Below are 18,041 nucleotides of genomic sequence, written 5' to 3' on the forward strand. Positions count from 1 at the left end.
AGTACAGGCTAGCGGTGTTTTTAAGCAATGTGGCACTTCTGCAGCTAGAATCCCAGTCTCCTTGGACAGTGCTAGTATCCCAGACCCAGCCTTGAGAGGTTTCTGGAGCCCCGGATGGGGGATGGGGCAGCTTCCAGTGGGTCAGCAGAGGGTGGGATTAGGAAGCCAGGAGACCCTCACAACACATCCTGTGGGTAGCGGGCTGCCCCTCATCCCCTCTTCCTCGTTCCCAAGGTTCTCCTCCTGCTACCCCAATCTGGCTACTCTTTGTATCTGCCAAGGCTGTCCCACATCCGGCTGGATGGCATCTGTCTTTCAAATCACTTTAGATGCAAGGTACTCCTTCTCCTTCCCTTGTCATCCTCCCGGGATATATTCCCCCTGGGATGTGCACCTCTCGGCCCCAAACACAGATTTCTAAGACTATCTTCACAGCCCAGGGGAAGGCACCTGTTCACCTCCTAAGACTGCATCAGCTTTTAGGGACCTAAGTGACATCACTGGCTCCTTTGTCTGGAGTTAACTGAAACTCCAGATCTTTAATGCCTGCCAGACCAGCTCCCCCACAGTGTCATAGGGCAGAGGTATCCACTTTTAGTCTCAGGGGGCCCCTCGGGGTTACTCTGGACTCAACCTGGATGGCACAGACAGTAACATGAGTTGGGGGACGCATTCATTGGAAGGGGGCAGGGAAGCAGCAGACAGTTCCTTGTGAATTTGTTTAATGTAAATACATCCTCTATTTATCTTTAGCTGTTAATAAATTCATGCATTATTAGAAAATCCCTCATACCAGCGGACCCACTGCGTTAGATCGGCTCGTTTTGAGAGATTTCCTGTTGGCAGGATTCAAAGCCCACACCTGCAGCCGGCCCAGGCACACGGATTTAACTGAACGCCACAGATAATTAGATCAGTTAACCCCACAAATTAAAACAAGCACATCGTATTAGCTCAGTTTATCCTAAAAGAAAATATTAAGTTCCCCCAGATAAATCGTTTAATAAGAATAGAGGAAGACGGCACAGAGCCAGGGAGGGCTCCAGCGGCGGCTGGAGAGTCAGTCTGCCTCCATCACCTGATGGGTGCCAGACGGGGCTCCTGCCCCGTGATCTAACGGGTTGGAAGTGTTTGGGGAACCCTCAGGCAGGGTGTTAGCTGAAGCCCACCAAACAACACAGCATTCCATGAGGTCTGAGAGACACGAGGGGTGTCAGTGGGACCTACCCTACTCGGCTGACCTCACAATGTAGCACAATCCCTGATGAAACCCGGGGTGGGGGGGTGTTAGAGCACGTGGGTCCACCCCATCTGGGGAGGCATTCTGGAGGGGCTATGAACCCACCGCAAGATCCTTCCATCTGTGAGATGGCCCCTCCTTAAGGAGTTGGTTGCAATCTTTGAAAATTTTGAAACCAGCAAGTCAGATAAGAAAGTGACTTAGACTTTAGCAGAGAGAAGTCAGTCTTTGCAAAGTCTGTGGTGCAAAAAATTTTGGGCAGCAAATAAACAGTGTAGACAACATCGTTGTCTGCAGGAATATGTCGTCTACCTAAGAGAACAACAGTGTTTGCGAGGGGCCTACTGGTACTCACTGTCACACCATCCCTGGGCTAATTACACACACTTTATGTCTGTTCATTAAAGCAGGCTTGGCAGGACATGCACTTGGAGGCACTGTTGGATTGTCCACTCAAAGGTAATAAAACTGCACTGAGCACACCCCATGATACGGAAGCTAATGGAAATGGGTGTCCTCCACAGCTCTTCCAAAGCAAGACGCGTTTACCAGATTTCTCAGTCATGGGGCCTCTTTGAGATAAAGGCTGTGTTGCAAGCGAAAAAGGACCCAAATGTGGCATCTCAGCAGTGTGCCCAATGTCCACGAACCTTCACAGGCTATGTGCCCTCTTTGAGCTTTTGTGTCTCCCTTGCAGAATGGGGGCATGGAGCAGGTGATGCTAAGGCATCACTCTCATCACCCGAGGTTCTCGGGCCTCGGGAGGAAAATGTAATGGCCGAGAAGAGTCCCATTCATGGATGGAATGCCGCTGGCCCAAGTCAAAGTTTCCCGACAGTGCTCGATAGACAGTGGAGGTGCCCAGCGTTCCAAGAGCCGGAGGAGTACTGAAATTGCTCAGGGAGCATATGCAGCAGAAGGATTCCCAGGCTGCTCCCTGACTTCACTCCTGCACGCGCGCGCATGTGCATGCACCCAGGGCGGGGGGGGGGGGGGGCGGTTTGAGCCTCATTCTTTGCATTTGTTACAAATCTGAATATCTCAGAAACTTTGAGGTGCAGTTAGGTGGTGTAGGAGCCTCTCCAGAACTCTCCTCCAGGTGGGAACCGTCCTCCAAGCAGTGGTGGGGGTGGGGGAAGAATGCCAGGTTCCTCTCCCCAGCTTCAGCATCCTAGAGAGAGCCCAACTTCCCCTAAGCCCTCCTCCAGCAGATCTTCCGAGCACCACGTAGTCTCTGCCAGCTAGTGCCCCAGGTGTGCTGGCTCTGTCCCCAGAGGCTTCCCGGCAAAGGGAGACTCTGAAAGGCTGTCTCCACTCTGCCGGGCTCCATTCCTGATGCCACTCTCCCACTTCTGGCCTCTCACTGGACAGGCACGGGCCGTTTACCCCTACAGACCACCTTGCCCATCATGGTGAATCTGTCACTCTCCTACTCAGGAAGCTTTAATGGCTCCTGATACCCAAACAAAAGAGACCAAGTTGCTCAGTGGGATGTTTCCCAGGCCTTTCCCACTCGAGCCCCAAACCTCCTCTGATTTTTGGCACCCCCCACCCCCGCTTCTGAGTACCCTGAGCTCCAGCATACAGCCTCATTCCCTCCCTTCCTCCTTTGTGCTTGCTCTCACCTCAATGGAATGCTGTCTCCAACCCACCTCCAGGTGCCCAAATCCTGCCCACACTCCCAAGGCTGCACGCACTGCCCCCCCTGCCCCCCTGTGCCCAGCATGGGCTCAAGGAGGGCGCTCAGTAAACGCCACCTTGCGAGGCTCCCAGACTCCTTGGAGCTCTATATTTCAGTCCAAAGTCACAATCCATTGTCCTCTAATTGCTTGGTGTGTACATCTTTTCTCCTCCGCAGGAGGGAAAGCCCCAAGGGGCAGCAGGGTCCGCGGCCTCTCCTCACTTCCACCTGCCACGCAGCACCTAGCACCAGGCCGTGCTCCTGGTGGGTGCTCAGGAAACACTTATGAATTGAATTAAAAACCTTCTCTCAGGCCCTGAGCAGTCCCAGCTGTCGGATGCCAGCTGTCAGGGCTGCTGGGAGAGGCCAAATGCATATTCATTTCAGATCCCTGGGTCGCCCTGCCTTGAAGGGCCTCCTGGACCATGTGGAACCACGTGGGTGCCGGGGCGTGAGTCTGCTTCTGCTCTTACTGGCTAGGGTTTTAAATCTTCCGGGCTTCCCTCCCCCAGCTTCCAGGGGCGCTGCCCTTTTTTGGGGTGTGGCTCCGTGAACGGGAAGTAGCGAGGGAAGTATGTAGGTCTCGTGCGGATTGTGCGAACCGATAGGACAAACTTAGCTCACACCTCTCACAAGGGCACGAAGCAGTGATCCTGAGTCATTCTCTTCAAGCACAGCCAGGCCTTGGCATGGAGACGACCAGCAGCCTCCAGGGATGTTTCTGCCCCTCCCACACTTGGCTTCTATTCTTTGGGGTCTGTCGGTCTCCCCACGGGGCCAGCCCTGGGCTAGGCTATGCAGCTGGCGCACTTGCTACCATGCATCCCGGGTCAGCGGTCCACCAGACCAGGGCAGACGGCGCCAGGGGTGGGGATGGATCGGAAGGGGCCAAGCAGGGAGACACATTCCTCTGGAGGGGAGAGAGAACGGCTACAGCAACAGCAACGGCAGTGGAGAGACCATCACACGTTTCCGAGGAGTATGCAGGGCGCTCAGTGCTTCGCAGGCATCAACTCACACTTTGCACAAACAGCCCCAGGATAAAGGCACTACTGAAATCCCAGGGTTGAGATGAAACACAGAGAAGTGAAACGATTTGCCCAGGTTCACACAGCTGAGTGGGAGAGCTGGGGTGGCTGAAAGTGGGGCCTGAGCCTGCCCAGGGGCATGGTGGGCTCTAAATCCTGGAAGTCTTCAGAGAAGGGAGAGAGTGGGAGGGCAGAGTCATCATGAGGACGTCCTCTGAGATTGAGGCTGGGGAATGCAGGCAGGACAGTGGGGTTTGGCCAGGGCTTCAGACTGGGGCTGGAGCGGGGGGCCTATGATGGAGAAACAAGTAAAACAGGGATAAAATCACGGGATCTGGGCTCACCTAGAAGTGATGTGGTCCAACATAGGAACTGCCTGCATTGCCCTTACCCCCAGGCAACTCAGACTCTGCTTGAACACTTCTGTGGCCAGAGGCTCACTACCTTTTGAGATGGCCCCTGCCACTGGGGAACCGGAAGGGTCTGGGGGCCTTCCTCAAGCTGCTGGAAGAAGCCACAGGGGAGCACAGGCCAGGCCTGGGGCCATCTCTGACCTTTTTTTTCCTTCCCAGCTCAGTCCGGGGGGCTGAAGGTAATCACGAGGGTAAATTCTCATTTCTCAGGCAGGCTTTGCCCTGGGCACACGGCCTCACTCCACACCCCCTTACAACAGGCCAGAAGTGCCATGCTTCAGTTTCTGAAAAATAAAGCTGTCACCATTGTTGCTGGCCCTGAAAACTGGCTGGGCCACTTTCAGATGGTGTGTACCCACTGCTGCAGTGGACAAAGGAGTGAGGGTGGGGAAATGGCCACAGAATGCCTATGATGTGGGGACAGCTGTCTGTAGGCACAGTGGCCTTTGATTCCTTAGTATTTAAGCCACATACAGAGGCACAGAAGGATACAAGTTCAAGGGAGATACAGATGATAAAAATAAGGGGCTGAAATCTTCATCCCCCACTACGAAACCCATGGAATTAGAAACCATGTCAGTAGTTGAATAAACGTGCTGAGTTAGCAGTGCCATGTTGAAGAAACATCTCTGGAACACACTGCGAAACTCCTCTTTCTGACTCAGCCGCCTCATAGAAGCAAACCCTGCTTATGTGTGGGGTGGGGCTGCTGCTTTGGCCCAGTTTCCTCTTCTGTAACCCCTACCCATCTCGGGGAGGGTGGTGGGGCAGACTCTAATGGCTCCTACCCATTACCTATCCCCCCTTCTCCTTCAGGAACCAAAGTACAGGGTTTTTTTGGTCTGTTTTGTTTGTTTGTTTGTTTCATGGCAGATATGAAATCCCCTTTCCCAGCTGGCCTTGCAGCTATGGTGATCACAAGACACAGTTCTGGCCAATGAGACATACACAGAAGTCTACTGGGGAGGGGCCTCTGGGAAACCTTCGGCATTTTTGATAAAAGGACAGACACAGCTGGACTTACTCTGTGTGACTGTGGATGTGATGCATAGAGCTGGGGCAGCTATTTTATAACCATGAGGGAAGAGAGTCTTGACATTGTTATGCTGCCAAACCCCAGACTCTGTGATGTGCAAAACAAACACAAAGCTCCCTTTGCTGAAGTCACTGCATCCAAATGTAGTTCTTTTTTTTTTTTAATTTTTTTTTCAACGTTTTTTATTTATTTTTGGGACAGAGAGAGACAGAGCATGAACAGGGGAGGGGCAGAGAGAGAGGGAGACACAGAATCGGAAACAGGCTCCAGGCTCTGAGCCATCAGCCCAGAGCCCGACGCGGGGCTCGAACCCACGGACCGCGAGATCGTGACCTGGCTGAAGTCGGACGCTTAACCGACTGCGCCACCCAGGCGCCTCCCCCCAAATGTAGTTCTGATAGGGTAGTCACTGCAACTGAGGTTCAGAGAGGTTTAGTGGTTTCTTAAGGCACGACGTAAGGATTGAGGCAGAGCTGAAGCTGGAATCTGATACTGCTTTCCATGTAAAGGCAATGCTTTCCAATCTAAAGGCAGATCTAAGATGTGGTGACCCCTATAGGTCCACTGCCCTGCCTCATGTGGCCCCCTGGGGCTCTGGCACTGATGCCAGAATCTTCTGTGGGGGCAGCCTGATCTTGGCCCTAGGTGATAGGGACTGAGGAAGACAACACTATTCCTGCCCTTGCGAAGCTCTGACACACATCTGGTGCCACAGGTTTCAGTGCAAGGAGCACAGGCCTTGCAACCAGACCTCTCCCTGGCCACATGATTCCAAGTAAGCCCCTTTACCTCAGTGGCCTCTTCCATAAGACAGTGCTTACAGGAGAGCATCTGTGCAATGCCTCCTTGACAAATAAACGAGATACTACTTGTGATGTGTCTGGCACATAGTGAGTACTCCATGAGTGGTAGTTGTCATCAAGGCTGCAGAGACAGGCTTCTGTTATCTTCTCTCCTATTCAAGAGTACGGAGTCAGGAGCAAATGCAGGCAGTGTTCTGCCCATAGCCCCTTGCTCTCCTCACTGCAGTGACAGCGGCCGAACTTCCAGCTGCCAGCGCCTGCACCTGGTGTCTGAGGGCTTTCTTAGACCGTGGAGCCTACTTTGCCCACTCACGTGGCAAGCCAGGAGAGCTGGGGAATTAATGATCCTTGCTCACATTCTCAACCAAAGACTGGTGGGAGTTGGTGTATAAACACCCCAGTTCCTTCACCCCAAGAGTGGATGACCCCGGGGATTGTGATCCACACTGGGGCTAGAGTCCCCAGTGGAACTAAGGGCCACTCACAGTGGAAGCTGGTCTGCCTGATAACACACCTTTTATTGATTTCTTTTCCTCCTGTCATACTTCCTCACTTTCTATTCATGTTTCCTGGGGTCACTATCTACAGAAACTACTTGCATTCAAATGCTTGTGTAGACTCTGCTTCTGGGAGTACTCAAAATAAGGCATTATCTTTCAGAGCCTAAAGTTAGGCCAGTGGCCATCAATTTTTTTGTGCACATGAATCTTCTAGAGAGCTTGTTAAAATGCAGCGGGGTACAGTCTGTGTGATGTGACTCTGTCTGGGGTGGGGCCCAAGACTGCATTTCTTTTGTTTGTTTGATTGATTGATTTTTGAGAGAGAAAGTGTGAGCGGGGTGGGGGGTGGGGGGGGGGCGAACAAAGGATCCAAAGCGGGCCCTGTAGTGACAGCTGAGAGCCCGGCACAGGGGCTTGAACCCATGAGGTGCGAGATCACCACCTGAGCCCAAGTCGGACACTCAACCGAGCCACGCAGGCACCCCCAGGACTACATTCCTAACAAGCACACTAATAATGCTGATGTGCTGAGTTTAGTGCATCAACCCTGCTCAGACACAGAGGAGACCAATGTAGCTTAGAGCAGCCTGGGAGAGCTTGCTGGAGGAAGTTAGGGGCTTAATGCTATGTCTTGAAGCCCAGGAGAGGACTGTAGTGGGTGAGCAGCCAGAGGCAGGCTTTTCCAGGAAGGAGGAAAACTGGGCATTGCTGGGGCCTGAAGCCATGCCCGGATGTAAGCAGAATGTCAGAGTGACTCATCTGCCTGGAGCTGACTGGGGCCTGCAGGCTATATAGGCTGGAGGTCTGGAAGACCAGCAGGTGGGAGAAAGGCCTGCTCCGTTCTCCAGCCACATTCTCTGCATTCTCATCCCTAACTCGGAAGGAAAATTCAGACTCCTCGCTCCCCAGAATCTTCCCACCTTACTACCTTTCCAATCTCTTCTCCCTTACACACACCTGGATCCTATCTCCCCTCCATGGAGCCCTTTCTGGTCATTCCAGGTCACGGTCATCTTGCTTTTCTGAAATGTAACAGGAAGTAGGGTCCAAATTGGACATCTGACCATTTTATATTTTTATTGTCCTGTGACTATTTCATGTATGAATTAGGAGTCACCAGATTTTACTGTAGCAATGTATTGACCCTGAGGTCATTCACACTCACTTCATTGTTTTGTCATTCATAATAATCCTTGGATTATTTACAGCAATCCACAGCATATGAAGGTCTTACACGTAAGATTTTCATTATAGAATTAAGAGGTCCAGAAAGGCCAGGTGGCTTGTCCCAAGTCATCCAGCTGGTCGGTGTCCTCACTACAGGTTGTAAGTGCTGTAAGTGGGTGGAGTGGTGCCTTTGGCATCATTCTGCCTCTTCTGTGCTGAACACGGCGTTGGGCACACCAGGCCCACTTGCTTTGTGCCCACTCAGCCACCAGGGGAGGAAGCCACTTGCCTAGTGCCCCCTGGTGGTCTAATTGAGAAGACCACAGCCGCCTTTGATCAAAACACGAACTGAATCACAATAAACTGGGACCTTGGGAGACCTCATCCCCCTGAACTTGAGCCCTTTTCGCTTTACAGCAAGTATTTTCATGAATAATTGAAGAATAGGGAACCACACTGCTTCCTGCCATCATCACCCAGTGTTGCCCATCTTTGCTAGGACAAGGCAGCCCACCAATTGGGAATGACTCCCTATGGGAGTTAAGAGTCACTTGCTTGAAACATGGGGACACCTTCCCACCTAGGCCAGTGTGGGCAGGGACAGAGAAGAGGAGAGTGGGCAGTTTAGGAGAGGCAAAGGCCCAGGCAGGAGGAAGACTCAGATTTCTCTGTGGGAAGGGGAAAGAAGTCTCTGGATGGAAGCAAGGAAGGTGGGCTGGGCCAAGGCCTGGTGTGGAAGAGAGGAGGCAAGATCAGAGGGTGCCACGGTAGCCCCTGTCCCTATCTGGTGCTTGGTGTCCGGATTTAAGGCATTTCTGACTTCCCAATGGGAACTCTGGTGTTCCCTTCTGCATAATATACTCTTAGCCCCAGCCCTCCTGTCTGTGGCACGGTCTGAGAGGCTGAGAGGCAGCCAGATCTGTTTCCTGGCAGAATGGGGATCCTGCAAAGGGAGGAGCTGGAGAAAGAAATGATCTTTAATGCCTGGAGGTGAGCCTTGCCCTCTTCTGCTGCCCATTACTCCCTCTATGCTTTCGCCATTGGGGGGTGTGCCCCTTAAACTCTCCCACCTCTGACACTCTAAGGACCCTGGGGTTTGTCCCCCAAGTGAGGAGAGCCAGTGAAGAAGAGAGAGGAAGGCTCTGCCTCAAGGCCTAATTGTGTGTTTTCCACTCGCCCGTTGGCCCTAACACAGGGCCTAGGGTCCCTTAGGGTCCCTTGACACTATTGACATTTGGGGCCAGATAATTCTTTATGGGGGGGGGGGCGCTGTCCTGTGCATTGTAGTGTAGGATGTGTAGCAACTTTCTGGCCCCTAGCTACTAGATGCCAGTAGTGTCTCCAGACAATGTCAACTGTCCCCTGAGGGGCAAAATTGCTCTCAAGTGTAGAACTGATGTTCTAAAAGGACAGATGAACAGTCGTTTTTAAGAAATATAGGAAAAGAAGATATGTGATTCATTTCCCCAAGAGAGAAAGAAAAAAATCGAGGCCAGGGTGAGATGCAGAGCAAGGTCTGGTGGGACACGCCCCCCACTTGCCCGCCACAATCCAAATTCTTTTGAAGACTTTTCCTCCCTGTCGTGGAAGAGCCAAAGAGTTGCCTATTTCTCAGCGTCATGGGCTGAACTGTGTTCCCTCCAAAAAGATGCCGAAGTCCTAACCTCCACCCAGTCCCCATGAAAGTAACCTTATTTGACATAGGGTCTTTGCAGAAGTAATCAAGTTAAGATGAGGTTATATGACTGGTGTCCTTATCAGAGGGGAAATCTGGACACAGACAGACACGCCTACAGGGAAGATGATGTGACACCACAGAAGAATGCCATCCAAAAGCCAGGGAACGCCTGAGGCTCCCAGAAATGAGGCATGAGGCCTGGAACAGATTCTCCCTCACAGCCCTCGGTAGGAATCAATCTTGCCAACACCTTGATCTTGGACTTCTAGCCCCAGCACTGTAAGACAATAAACTGCTGTTGTTTAAGCTTCCCAGGTTGCAGCATTTTGTTACAGCAGCCCCCAAACTTACACACTTGCTAAGAAGAAAGACAGCAGGGCCAGGGAGCTGGAGGCATGCAGGGATCTGGCTTGTGACCCCACCACTCAAAGCAGAGATGCACAAAGGTGGCAGCAGCTGGGGGAGAAGATGCACGTGCTGATGGGACCCAGGCTCACTGCATAGAGACAAACACCAACCCTGTGCCCAGAGGACAGACAAGTGGAAATACATCATATCTCTAAAATGAAACGCTTTGATTGCGCCAATCACCAGAAGTTGTAAAACTACCCTGAAGAATTAACAGCTTCCGTACATGCTAACTACATCCATCATAAATTCGTCTTTTAGTTTCTGTTATCATATCACGGTCTCTGGGGACCCCTGTCTTGTCATCATTTGCCCTTTATAATTTATTCATCTTGTTCTTGCCTGCATCCTTTCTACTTATCATTCATCTTTACAGTTGTACATAAAATTGGATGGATCCTTCCATGGCAGGGCTGTCAGGAGGGAGACGGGCCTCATCAGGGAAGCCCCAGGAAAGCTGGTGGAGGTCCCACTAGAGCATCTGAGGATGTCAAGGTGGAGGTGGGGTGGGATGGAGGGAGAGGATGGGAGGAGGAAAGGAGAGAGCCAGGAGAGGCAAGTGAGAAGGGTAAATGAAGAAAGGGAGGAAAATGAAAGGGGAAAAGAGGAAGAGAAAAATGACCAGAAGGGAGAGAAAGGAGGAGGAACCAGGCATAAAAAGAAAAGAGAGAAAGAGAAAGAATGGGAGACAAGCTGGGACTTGGGCAAAGGAAAGCGGGGAAGAGGGACAAAGATAGAGGCATCCTGAGCCAGTGGAGCCAGAAATCCAATGAAGGTTGTTTGTTTTTGTTTTTGTTTTGTTTTTTAAGTAGGCTCCATGCCCAACGTGGGGCTTGAACTCATGACCCTGAGATTAAGAGTTGTGTGCTTGGGGCACCTGGGTGGCTCAGTTAGTTAAGTGTCTGACTCTTGATTTTGGCTCAGGTAATGATCTCAGGGTTCATGAATTCAAGCCCTGCATTGGGCTTTGCTCCAACAGCTCAGAGCCTGCTTGGGATTCTGTCTCCCTCTCTCTCTCTCTCCCCTCCCTCACCTGCTCTCTATCTCTCTCAAAATAAATAAAAATAAAGCTAAAAAAAGAAAAAGTGGGCTCTACTAACTGAGCTAGCCAGGTGCCTCTATTTATTTATTTTTTTAATTTTTCATTTTAAATCTTTCCTGGTACACTCCAAGAAGGTCACACTGAATTTCCATGGAAATGACAGGTCCCGAGTTATAGAGACCTGAGTCCGGAGGTGTGATGGCAGTGATGTTGCTTATCTACTGGGCTGAATCCAGGGCTAGGGGTGGGAGACAGACAGAGAGGAGTGTGTTGGTTTGCTTTGTATTCTTGGGCTGCCGGAGTGAGGGCATAAAAGCCAATCTTTAACTAGTGAATTGGAACTTTAATGTTTACCAAACAGATACAGCTCCCACCCTTTCCCCCCCTACCCCCCACCCCAGCTCCCTCTCCTCCCCTCTTCCCTGCTTGCTCCCTCTTCTGGCTGCTTCCTGGCCTCCTGATAACTGAACCCAGTTCTCCCCCCTCAGCAGTCCTGGTGAGGAGCCCTTTCTGCTGTCAGAGGAGCAAAGTGCTGGCCACTACTGGCCTTGTCGCCTGGTTTTCCTAATGAGAGTCTCTCCCCAGAGGCCTTACATTTCTAACTTTGGAAACAGATGGGGTCTTCCTTGAAGACAATTGCCTGAAAATTCTGAAAGGCAGGGGTTGGGGGGACTAGGACTAAGCAGCAGGGGCCTATTTTAAGGAATGGAATCCTTCCAAGAGGCCTCCTGTGCACACTTAGGTCCCAGGGAGCTCTCAGAGTGGACCTCTCCAGCCCAGCTCACAGCTCCTGACCTGTCATGCATGCCTTGTCTACAGGCTGTTCTCAGACCAGTGCTCTCATCTGACATAGCTGTCTTCCTCCCAACTCTCTATTCCCAACCTGCCCATATCCTGAACAAAACCCTTGAGCAACTCCTATACCCCACGGTCATCTGGGTCCCCTCTAAAGCAACAGGTAACACTAAAAAAAGAGATAAGTATCCTGGGTTTGGGTAGCAGACCTGGTGCTGGTCATGGCTTGGCCATTTGTTAATTGTGTGACTTTGGACAAATTGCTTTATCTAAGCCTGGGTCTCTTAATCTAAGCCTGTAGGGGATGATCTTGATATCTTCTTCATAGGGTAGTTGTGAAGATAAAATGAGGTAATGCAGATAACATGCTTATTTCATGCCCATCAGATAATAAGTGCTTAAGAAATATTAATTGTTGTTATTGAGCAATTGTCTACCCTACCCACTTTATAATAACCCGCTATCTTGTGTTATTGATGATATTTTTGTTCGTGTGTGTGGCTTCTGTCCCTAACTTGATGGACAACTCCAAGAGGGGTAGGGATGAGTTTTTCTAATCACTGTATCTGCCAGGATGCCTAGAACAGTGCCCGGCACACACTCAGGAAATATTTGTTGATGGATTGAGAAACTGCCCCATGTGGACTATACCCTACAAATAGTGGAACAAACATCGTACATGGAAGAGAGTGGGCTGGAGAGGGGCAGAAGGTCAGGAATAAGAGATCAAGAGTGCAAGGAAGAAAGGCACCTGGGCAGCTCAGTCCGTTGAGCACCCCACTCTTGAATATGGCTCAGGTCATGATCCCAGGGTGGTGGGATTGAGCCCCGAATGGGAGCGTGGAGCCTGCTTAAGATTCTCTCTCTTTCTTCTCTCTCTCCCTCCCCCTCCCTCTGGCCCTTTCCTCTGCTCAATCTCTCTCCCTCTTAAAAAAAAAAGTATGAAGAAGAGATAGAAATGAAGAGTTTAGAAAAGTGGGATCACTTTGCCTAGATTCTGGCAGAAGATACTGTTCAAAAGGACCCTGATGACATTCTAACAAAGTCATGCTGAACTCAAAAACAGTAATCCATATGTGATACTGATCCAGGGATGACTCCATAAGCCATGCTAGGGGCTTTGGTTAGGCTGGTACACAGGGATACTGACCTCTGACTTGTAAGAACAGCCATTGAGGAATGGTTTCTGAGATTCCACTTACTCCAAGAGAAATGTCAGCTCCCCTTCTCAGTCCCCAAATGAGGACATCTTTAGCTCTGTCTCTGTTGTTTTGTTGTTGTTTTTGGTGATAGTGATGTGTGTGTGTGTGTGTGTGTGTGTGTGTGTGTGTGTGTGTGTGTGACAACAGTGGGATTGTTTTTCTTGCTGCCAACAGGCTAGCTCTGTAACTTGCTGGGAAACAGAATGGGTTGTCTGCACTATTTTCTCCCCTCTTTTTCTTTTCAGTGAGAAACTGGAGGGCTGGTTTTAATGGATTGATTTTAATGGATTTTGAAGTCTGGAAAAGTGCCCAAATTGCAGAGGTTACCAGTTTTCTAGGTTCTTTTTTCAATTTCTTTCTCCTTAATCAGACATAGAGTTCACTCACTGGGGCACCTAGTGTGGTCAAGTAAGAAGAGGTATCTTTCTGTGCCCCCTCAGCCTAATGGGTGGCCATGGACACAGGCTCAATTGGTGGGAACACCCATTATTTGGGTGGGTGAGAGCATTTTGCTTGGTCCCGTCCCTGTATTTGCTAGTGTTAAGTTTTCTCCAATCTCAAAGGAGAGAATCGACCAACAATAATAACACCAGTTCTGCCTTCTGGAATCCACTTTAAAGCATAATTTTATGTGGTCATTTTGTTTTTCACTTTTTTCCATGTGAGTGTGTGTGTGGGGACAATGTGCCCTGGGAAGTTTGAGCTTCAGTCTTGTCTTTTCTTTCTGTCCCTCCTGCTGTAGGCTGTGCCTTTCCTGAGAATTGTGATGAGGTCTTTGAGGCCATGAGTCTCCCTGTGAGGCCTTTGAAGAAAGGACAGGATTTCCAGGCACTGCAAGGGGACTCTAGGCTATGTTTTAGCTCCACCGTTGGCTTCTCCTCACCCCTCCCATCTCCCAACATACATTCATGTTTCTTTTTGTCCTTTCTCCCAAACTTTACCAACTTGTCTTTGTGATTTCAGAAAAATGCCACTGGATCTCCCAGTATGAAGGATTAGCACAGATTATGGGGAACAGTGTTAATTATCGGTGGAAGGGGGGCTGGCGCGTCGCTCCAATGTGCTCCTGATTTCCCCTGGGCCTTTCTGCCTGGTAATAAGCCTGCTTTAATCTGGCAGGCCCCTTGGTGAAATCAGCACCACGGACAGTGGTATTGATTGCTTCTGAGAAACCATCACAGCTGCTCAACCAAATTACCTTTGATATGTGACCTTTAATGTAATTACTGCAACATCAAAGTATTTCTATAAATTATTAAAGAACTAATACACTCCATCATTTAGCTATTCTATTATATGTAAAATAAACAACCACAAGTTAATGTTAGAATCTGAACAATCCACACTTGCTACTGAAATTCTCCCAATCCCCGTTCTCTCCCCCTTCAAAATCCTGAGTCTGTCCCTCCCACCTTCTCTTTCTGTTTCCCCATCTAATTCCCAGCTTTTAGCCATCATGAAACTCCCTGGCAATCTCTCTCAAGCTGATGAAGAGCCTCCCAAAAACAATGTGGTATTTTCTATTCCATTTGGGTGGCTCTAAAATATCTATCACAGTCTCCCCCAAAACAAAGTACCATAAACACTTTATTAATCAGCACAAACCTTTCTCAGAAGCCTTTGATTATCTTACAATATGGCTTTATGCTTCACACATAACATGGGGCGATGTGGAGCATATTTCTGCCATCTTACAGAGGGCACCCAGAAAGTAATTACTATAATATATGTGCATGTAGCGGCGCCACTAAAAAACCAACTGGGGAATGGCCACCGTGCCAGAGCAAGGCTCCACACAAAAACCTGTGCGGTGCATGATTTCCATACATTTACATCCGCGGGTATGTTATTAAGATGACTCAGCCCCGTGCTTTGCAATCACAAGTACCAAAATACAATACAAAGCTGTCTTAATGGAAGGAAGGCCCTCCCCTCCCCTAAATGGGTAAAAAAGGATCTTTGATGCAAGGGAAGGCTGTCCCGACCCAGGGTTGCATTTTCAGTCTACCTGGTTAACCTTTCCCGCTGTGGGCCAGAAATGGAAAGGTGTGTTTACGTACAGGTTTGCTTGGTAACAATGTAAACATGCATGTGTAAACACTGGTGAGCATACATACAGAATACACGTGCTCCCCTGCAGTGTCCATTGTATAAGCTTAAACACGGTATATTTGTAAATTCTTTAAATTATGTCCACAAACACTCACATCTTTCCATTTATCTTTAGATACTCGGTGAGCCGTATATCTACCCCCCCCCCCCCATCTCTCTGAACCCACAGGAGAGACCGCGCAGACCCTTGACCCGAGGAACACTTCTTATTTTATGGTGATGAACTAGCCTCGATAATAGCCATGGCTGATATCACACCCAGTTAGGGGGGCCATAAATAATTCTCTTCTCCCCCGCACAGAAGCTATAAACCAGGGCCGAGGCGCGATAGTTTATCAAAGAGGAGGGCTGGCTCCTTAAATAAACCGCGGTGATCTCACTTGCGGCGCCGAGCTTGGGCGCGGAGGCGCCCCCTCCCGCCCCGGCCCCCGCCCCCACCCCCGCCCCAGGAACAGCCTGAGTCCGACGTCTATCGGCGGGTGCTCAGGCGGCCCGGCTACCAGGGGCCCCGTGGGGCCGGCGGAGGCAGCTCCGGGTTCCGGGGAACCAGGGCACCCGGCGTCTCCGCCCCGGCTGCCCGAGCGGGCAGTGTGCGGATCAGGGACCCGATCGGAGGCGCCGGGAGGGCCAGGGGAGGAGCCAAGCCCCAGCTCCGTGGTCTTGGCGGAGTTCGCCCTCAGCCCGGGATTCCGTCGGGCCTGGACGGCGGAGTGCGGAGGCCGCCGGGCGAGCTCCGAGCCCGGCGCCCACGCGCCCTCTCCCCCGCGCGGCGCTTCGGGGCTTCTAGGGGCGCGGGGCGGGAGTAGGGGGAGCGCGAGCTCCCGAGCGAAAGCAGGCGCGCGCCCGGGCCCGCGATCCCCCGGCCAGCAGCGTCGCAGCCCGGCCTCCCGAAGTCGCCCCCTGTCGGCGCGTCCGTCGCTCGCGCCTCGGCAGGCGCCACTTACCCCGGGCAGGGTCTTCTGCTCGTGCAGCGCGCTCTGGGCCTTCAGCGCTGACTCACGCTCGCAGTAGGTGAGGAAAGCGCAGCCTGGGGAGGGAAGGAAGCGCCGAGAAGGGTCAGTGGGGCGCCCCCGGGCCGCCGACGCGCCCTCTCGCCCGCCCTCCAGTCTGGGCCCCTCCCCGCTCTAGGTCCCTCTCCCCACCTCTCTCTCTCTCTCTCTCTCTCTCTCTCTCCCTCTCCCCCCCCCCCCTCTCCCCTGTGCACTCTACTCGAGCTTTCTTGCCTCTCCGTTTTCCTGTCGGCTTTTTGTCCCTTGCGTTGCTTTTTTGTTTTGCTCACTCGCTGAAGTCTCCCCACCCTGCATCTTCCCCCCCCCCACCACGCCCCCTCTTCCCGTGGGTCTCTTTTTGTCCTCTGCCCTGATGCCTCAGGCGCTAGCTCGGCCTTCTCCCTCCTTCCTCCCCAGGGTGCTGTTCTGTCCGTTTCAGCTCAAGCCCCAGTACCTCCCTGAAGGGGCAGCTTCCAGCCCTCACCCTCAGTACCTCTAGTCACGTTTGACCATGAATTCATTCTGGCCCCTTAAAGAGTGCTGCCGGCTGCTCTATGAGGGATGAAGGAGGGACCTTCCTGGTCTGCCGAATAGTCTCCATCTGTAGGGAGGACCCCAGGCCTGGTTGTGCTAATAAAGTGAATGGGGCTATCCATGTGTCCCCTGTCATCACATGTACCACTGTGATGCTTCAAAACGCTCCTAGTCAAAGGGCTTCTTGGGCATGTCCAGCCCACCAATGCACAGTACTGGACCTGAGGCCTGCTTTTGCTGTGCTTCTAATTCTCTAGGTGACCCTGGCAAATGCTGTTCCCTCTGTGGCCTCAGTCTCCTCGGGTGTGAACTGAGAGGGTTGACCCAGTGGTCTCCAAGGTCACTCCAGTGTAGTTTTCCCCCTGAGTGACTCTGACGGTGCCTCACCAGGGAATCTGGATTTTACAGAACAACGTACCTAACTCAAGGGGTGACTTTTTAATGCTGGCCCTTCAGGCATGGTGACAAAGCAAAGAGCATGCTTGCTAGTGGGAGAGTTTCTTGGGCAGTTCCCTCAAACTGCCCCGTGTTAGGGGCCTCTTCCTCTGTCTGCAGATGTGGCCGAGTATGGCCTCAGAGGCCTACAAGACCTGGGCCATGGGGGAAGTCAGAAAGTCAACTTTGGCCAGCAGAAGGCTTGAGTCTCCTGGGGAACTGTTACCTCAGATTTTCTAAAGCCACTCAAGCCCCAGAGATGGCCCCCTCCAGGCTGTCTCCTCCCTTGTTTCACTGTCTTCTTTCCCTCCACTGCCCCCCTTGCTTTGTTCTCATGCTCTTTTCTCCCCATTTTCCCATCTTCCAATCCCATCCATCTTCCAAGAATCTGATCAAGTTCTACTGACACCAAGCAGCCTGTCTTGACTTGTCCAGTCCATCTCAAGCCAACCTCACTTCTTGACCACACACAGCTGGCCCTTTGGTCATTCTCATGGCCATTTGTTAACTACTTCTCAAGTACCCACTGTGTGCCAGGCCCTGTGGCCCGGGCCCTCTTCCTATGAGGTCTGCAGGCTGGTGGTGCCTATGCCAACCCTTGTTACCAGGCTTGCTCTGGCTTCTTGGTGCCCTGGCACAGAGTACTCCCAGCATCCTCCACAGTTCCTTTCTCCTCCATCACCCAGTAAAAACCCCTTCCTCCTCTTCCAGTGTAGCAATTAGTTCCGACTCCCTTCCCCTCCTGGTTTCAGAGAGGAGATGGAAGGGAATGTAGGTGCAAAGGGTATATAAAGATAGGAGGGAGGAAACAGGGAGAGAAACCTGGGAGGCAGAAACTCTCAGCAACCTGTAGGCTCTGTACCTTCCCCACCTCCAACTCTTGCCTCAGGCCTAGAGGAGGTGTGAGTTCCAAGAAGCCTCTCCCCCACTCCCATCTCATCCCTCCCTATCCAGACCCAGGTCACCCTGCCTTCTCCC

General features: G+C 51.6%; 1 protein-coding gene across 14 annotated transcripts in view; it reads right to left on the reverse strand.

Moving 5' to 3' along the window:
- The window catches only part of CELF4 (CUGBP Elav-like family member 4), a 295,532-nt gene that overhangs the window by 203,839 nt on the left and 73,652 nt on the right, over positions 1-18,041 (reverse strand). For all 14 annotated transcript variants that reach the window (XM_047828544.1, XM_047828542.1, XM_047828537.1 and 11 more), the window contains exon 2: positions 16,050-16,132. In XM_047828544.1, coding sequence (XP_047684500.1) covers positions 16,050-16,132 — 83 coding nt within the window. The remainder of the gene's footprint in view (positions 1-16,049; positions 16,133-18,041) is intronic.

This window comes from Prionailurus viverrinus, chromosome D3, assembly GCF_022837055.1.
Source record: "Prionailurus viverrinus isolate Anna chromosome D3, UM_Priviv_1.0, whole genome shotgun sequence".
Classification (NCBI taxonomy): Eukaryota; Metazoa; Chordata; class Mammalia; order Carnivora; family Felidae; genus Prionailurus; species Prionailurus viverrinus.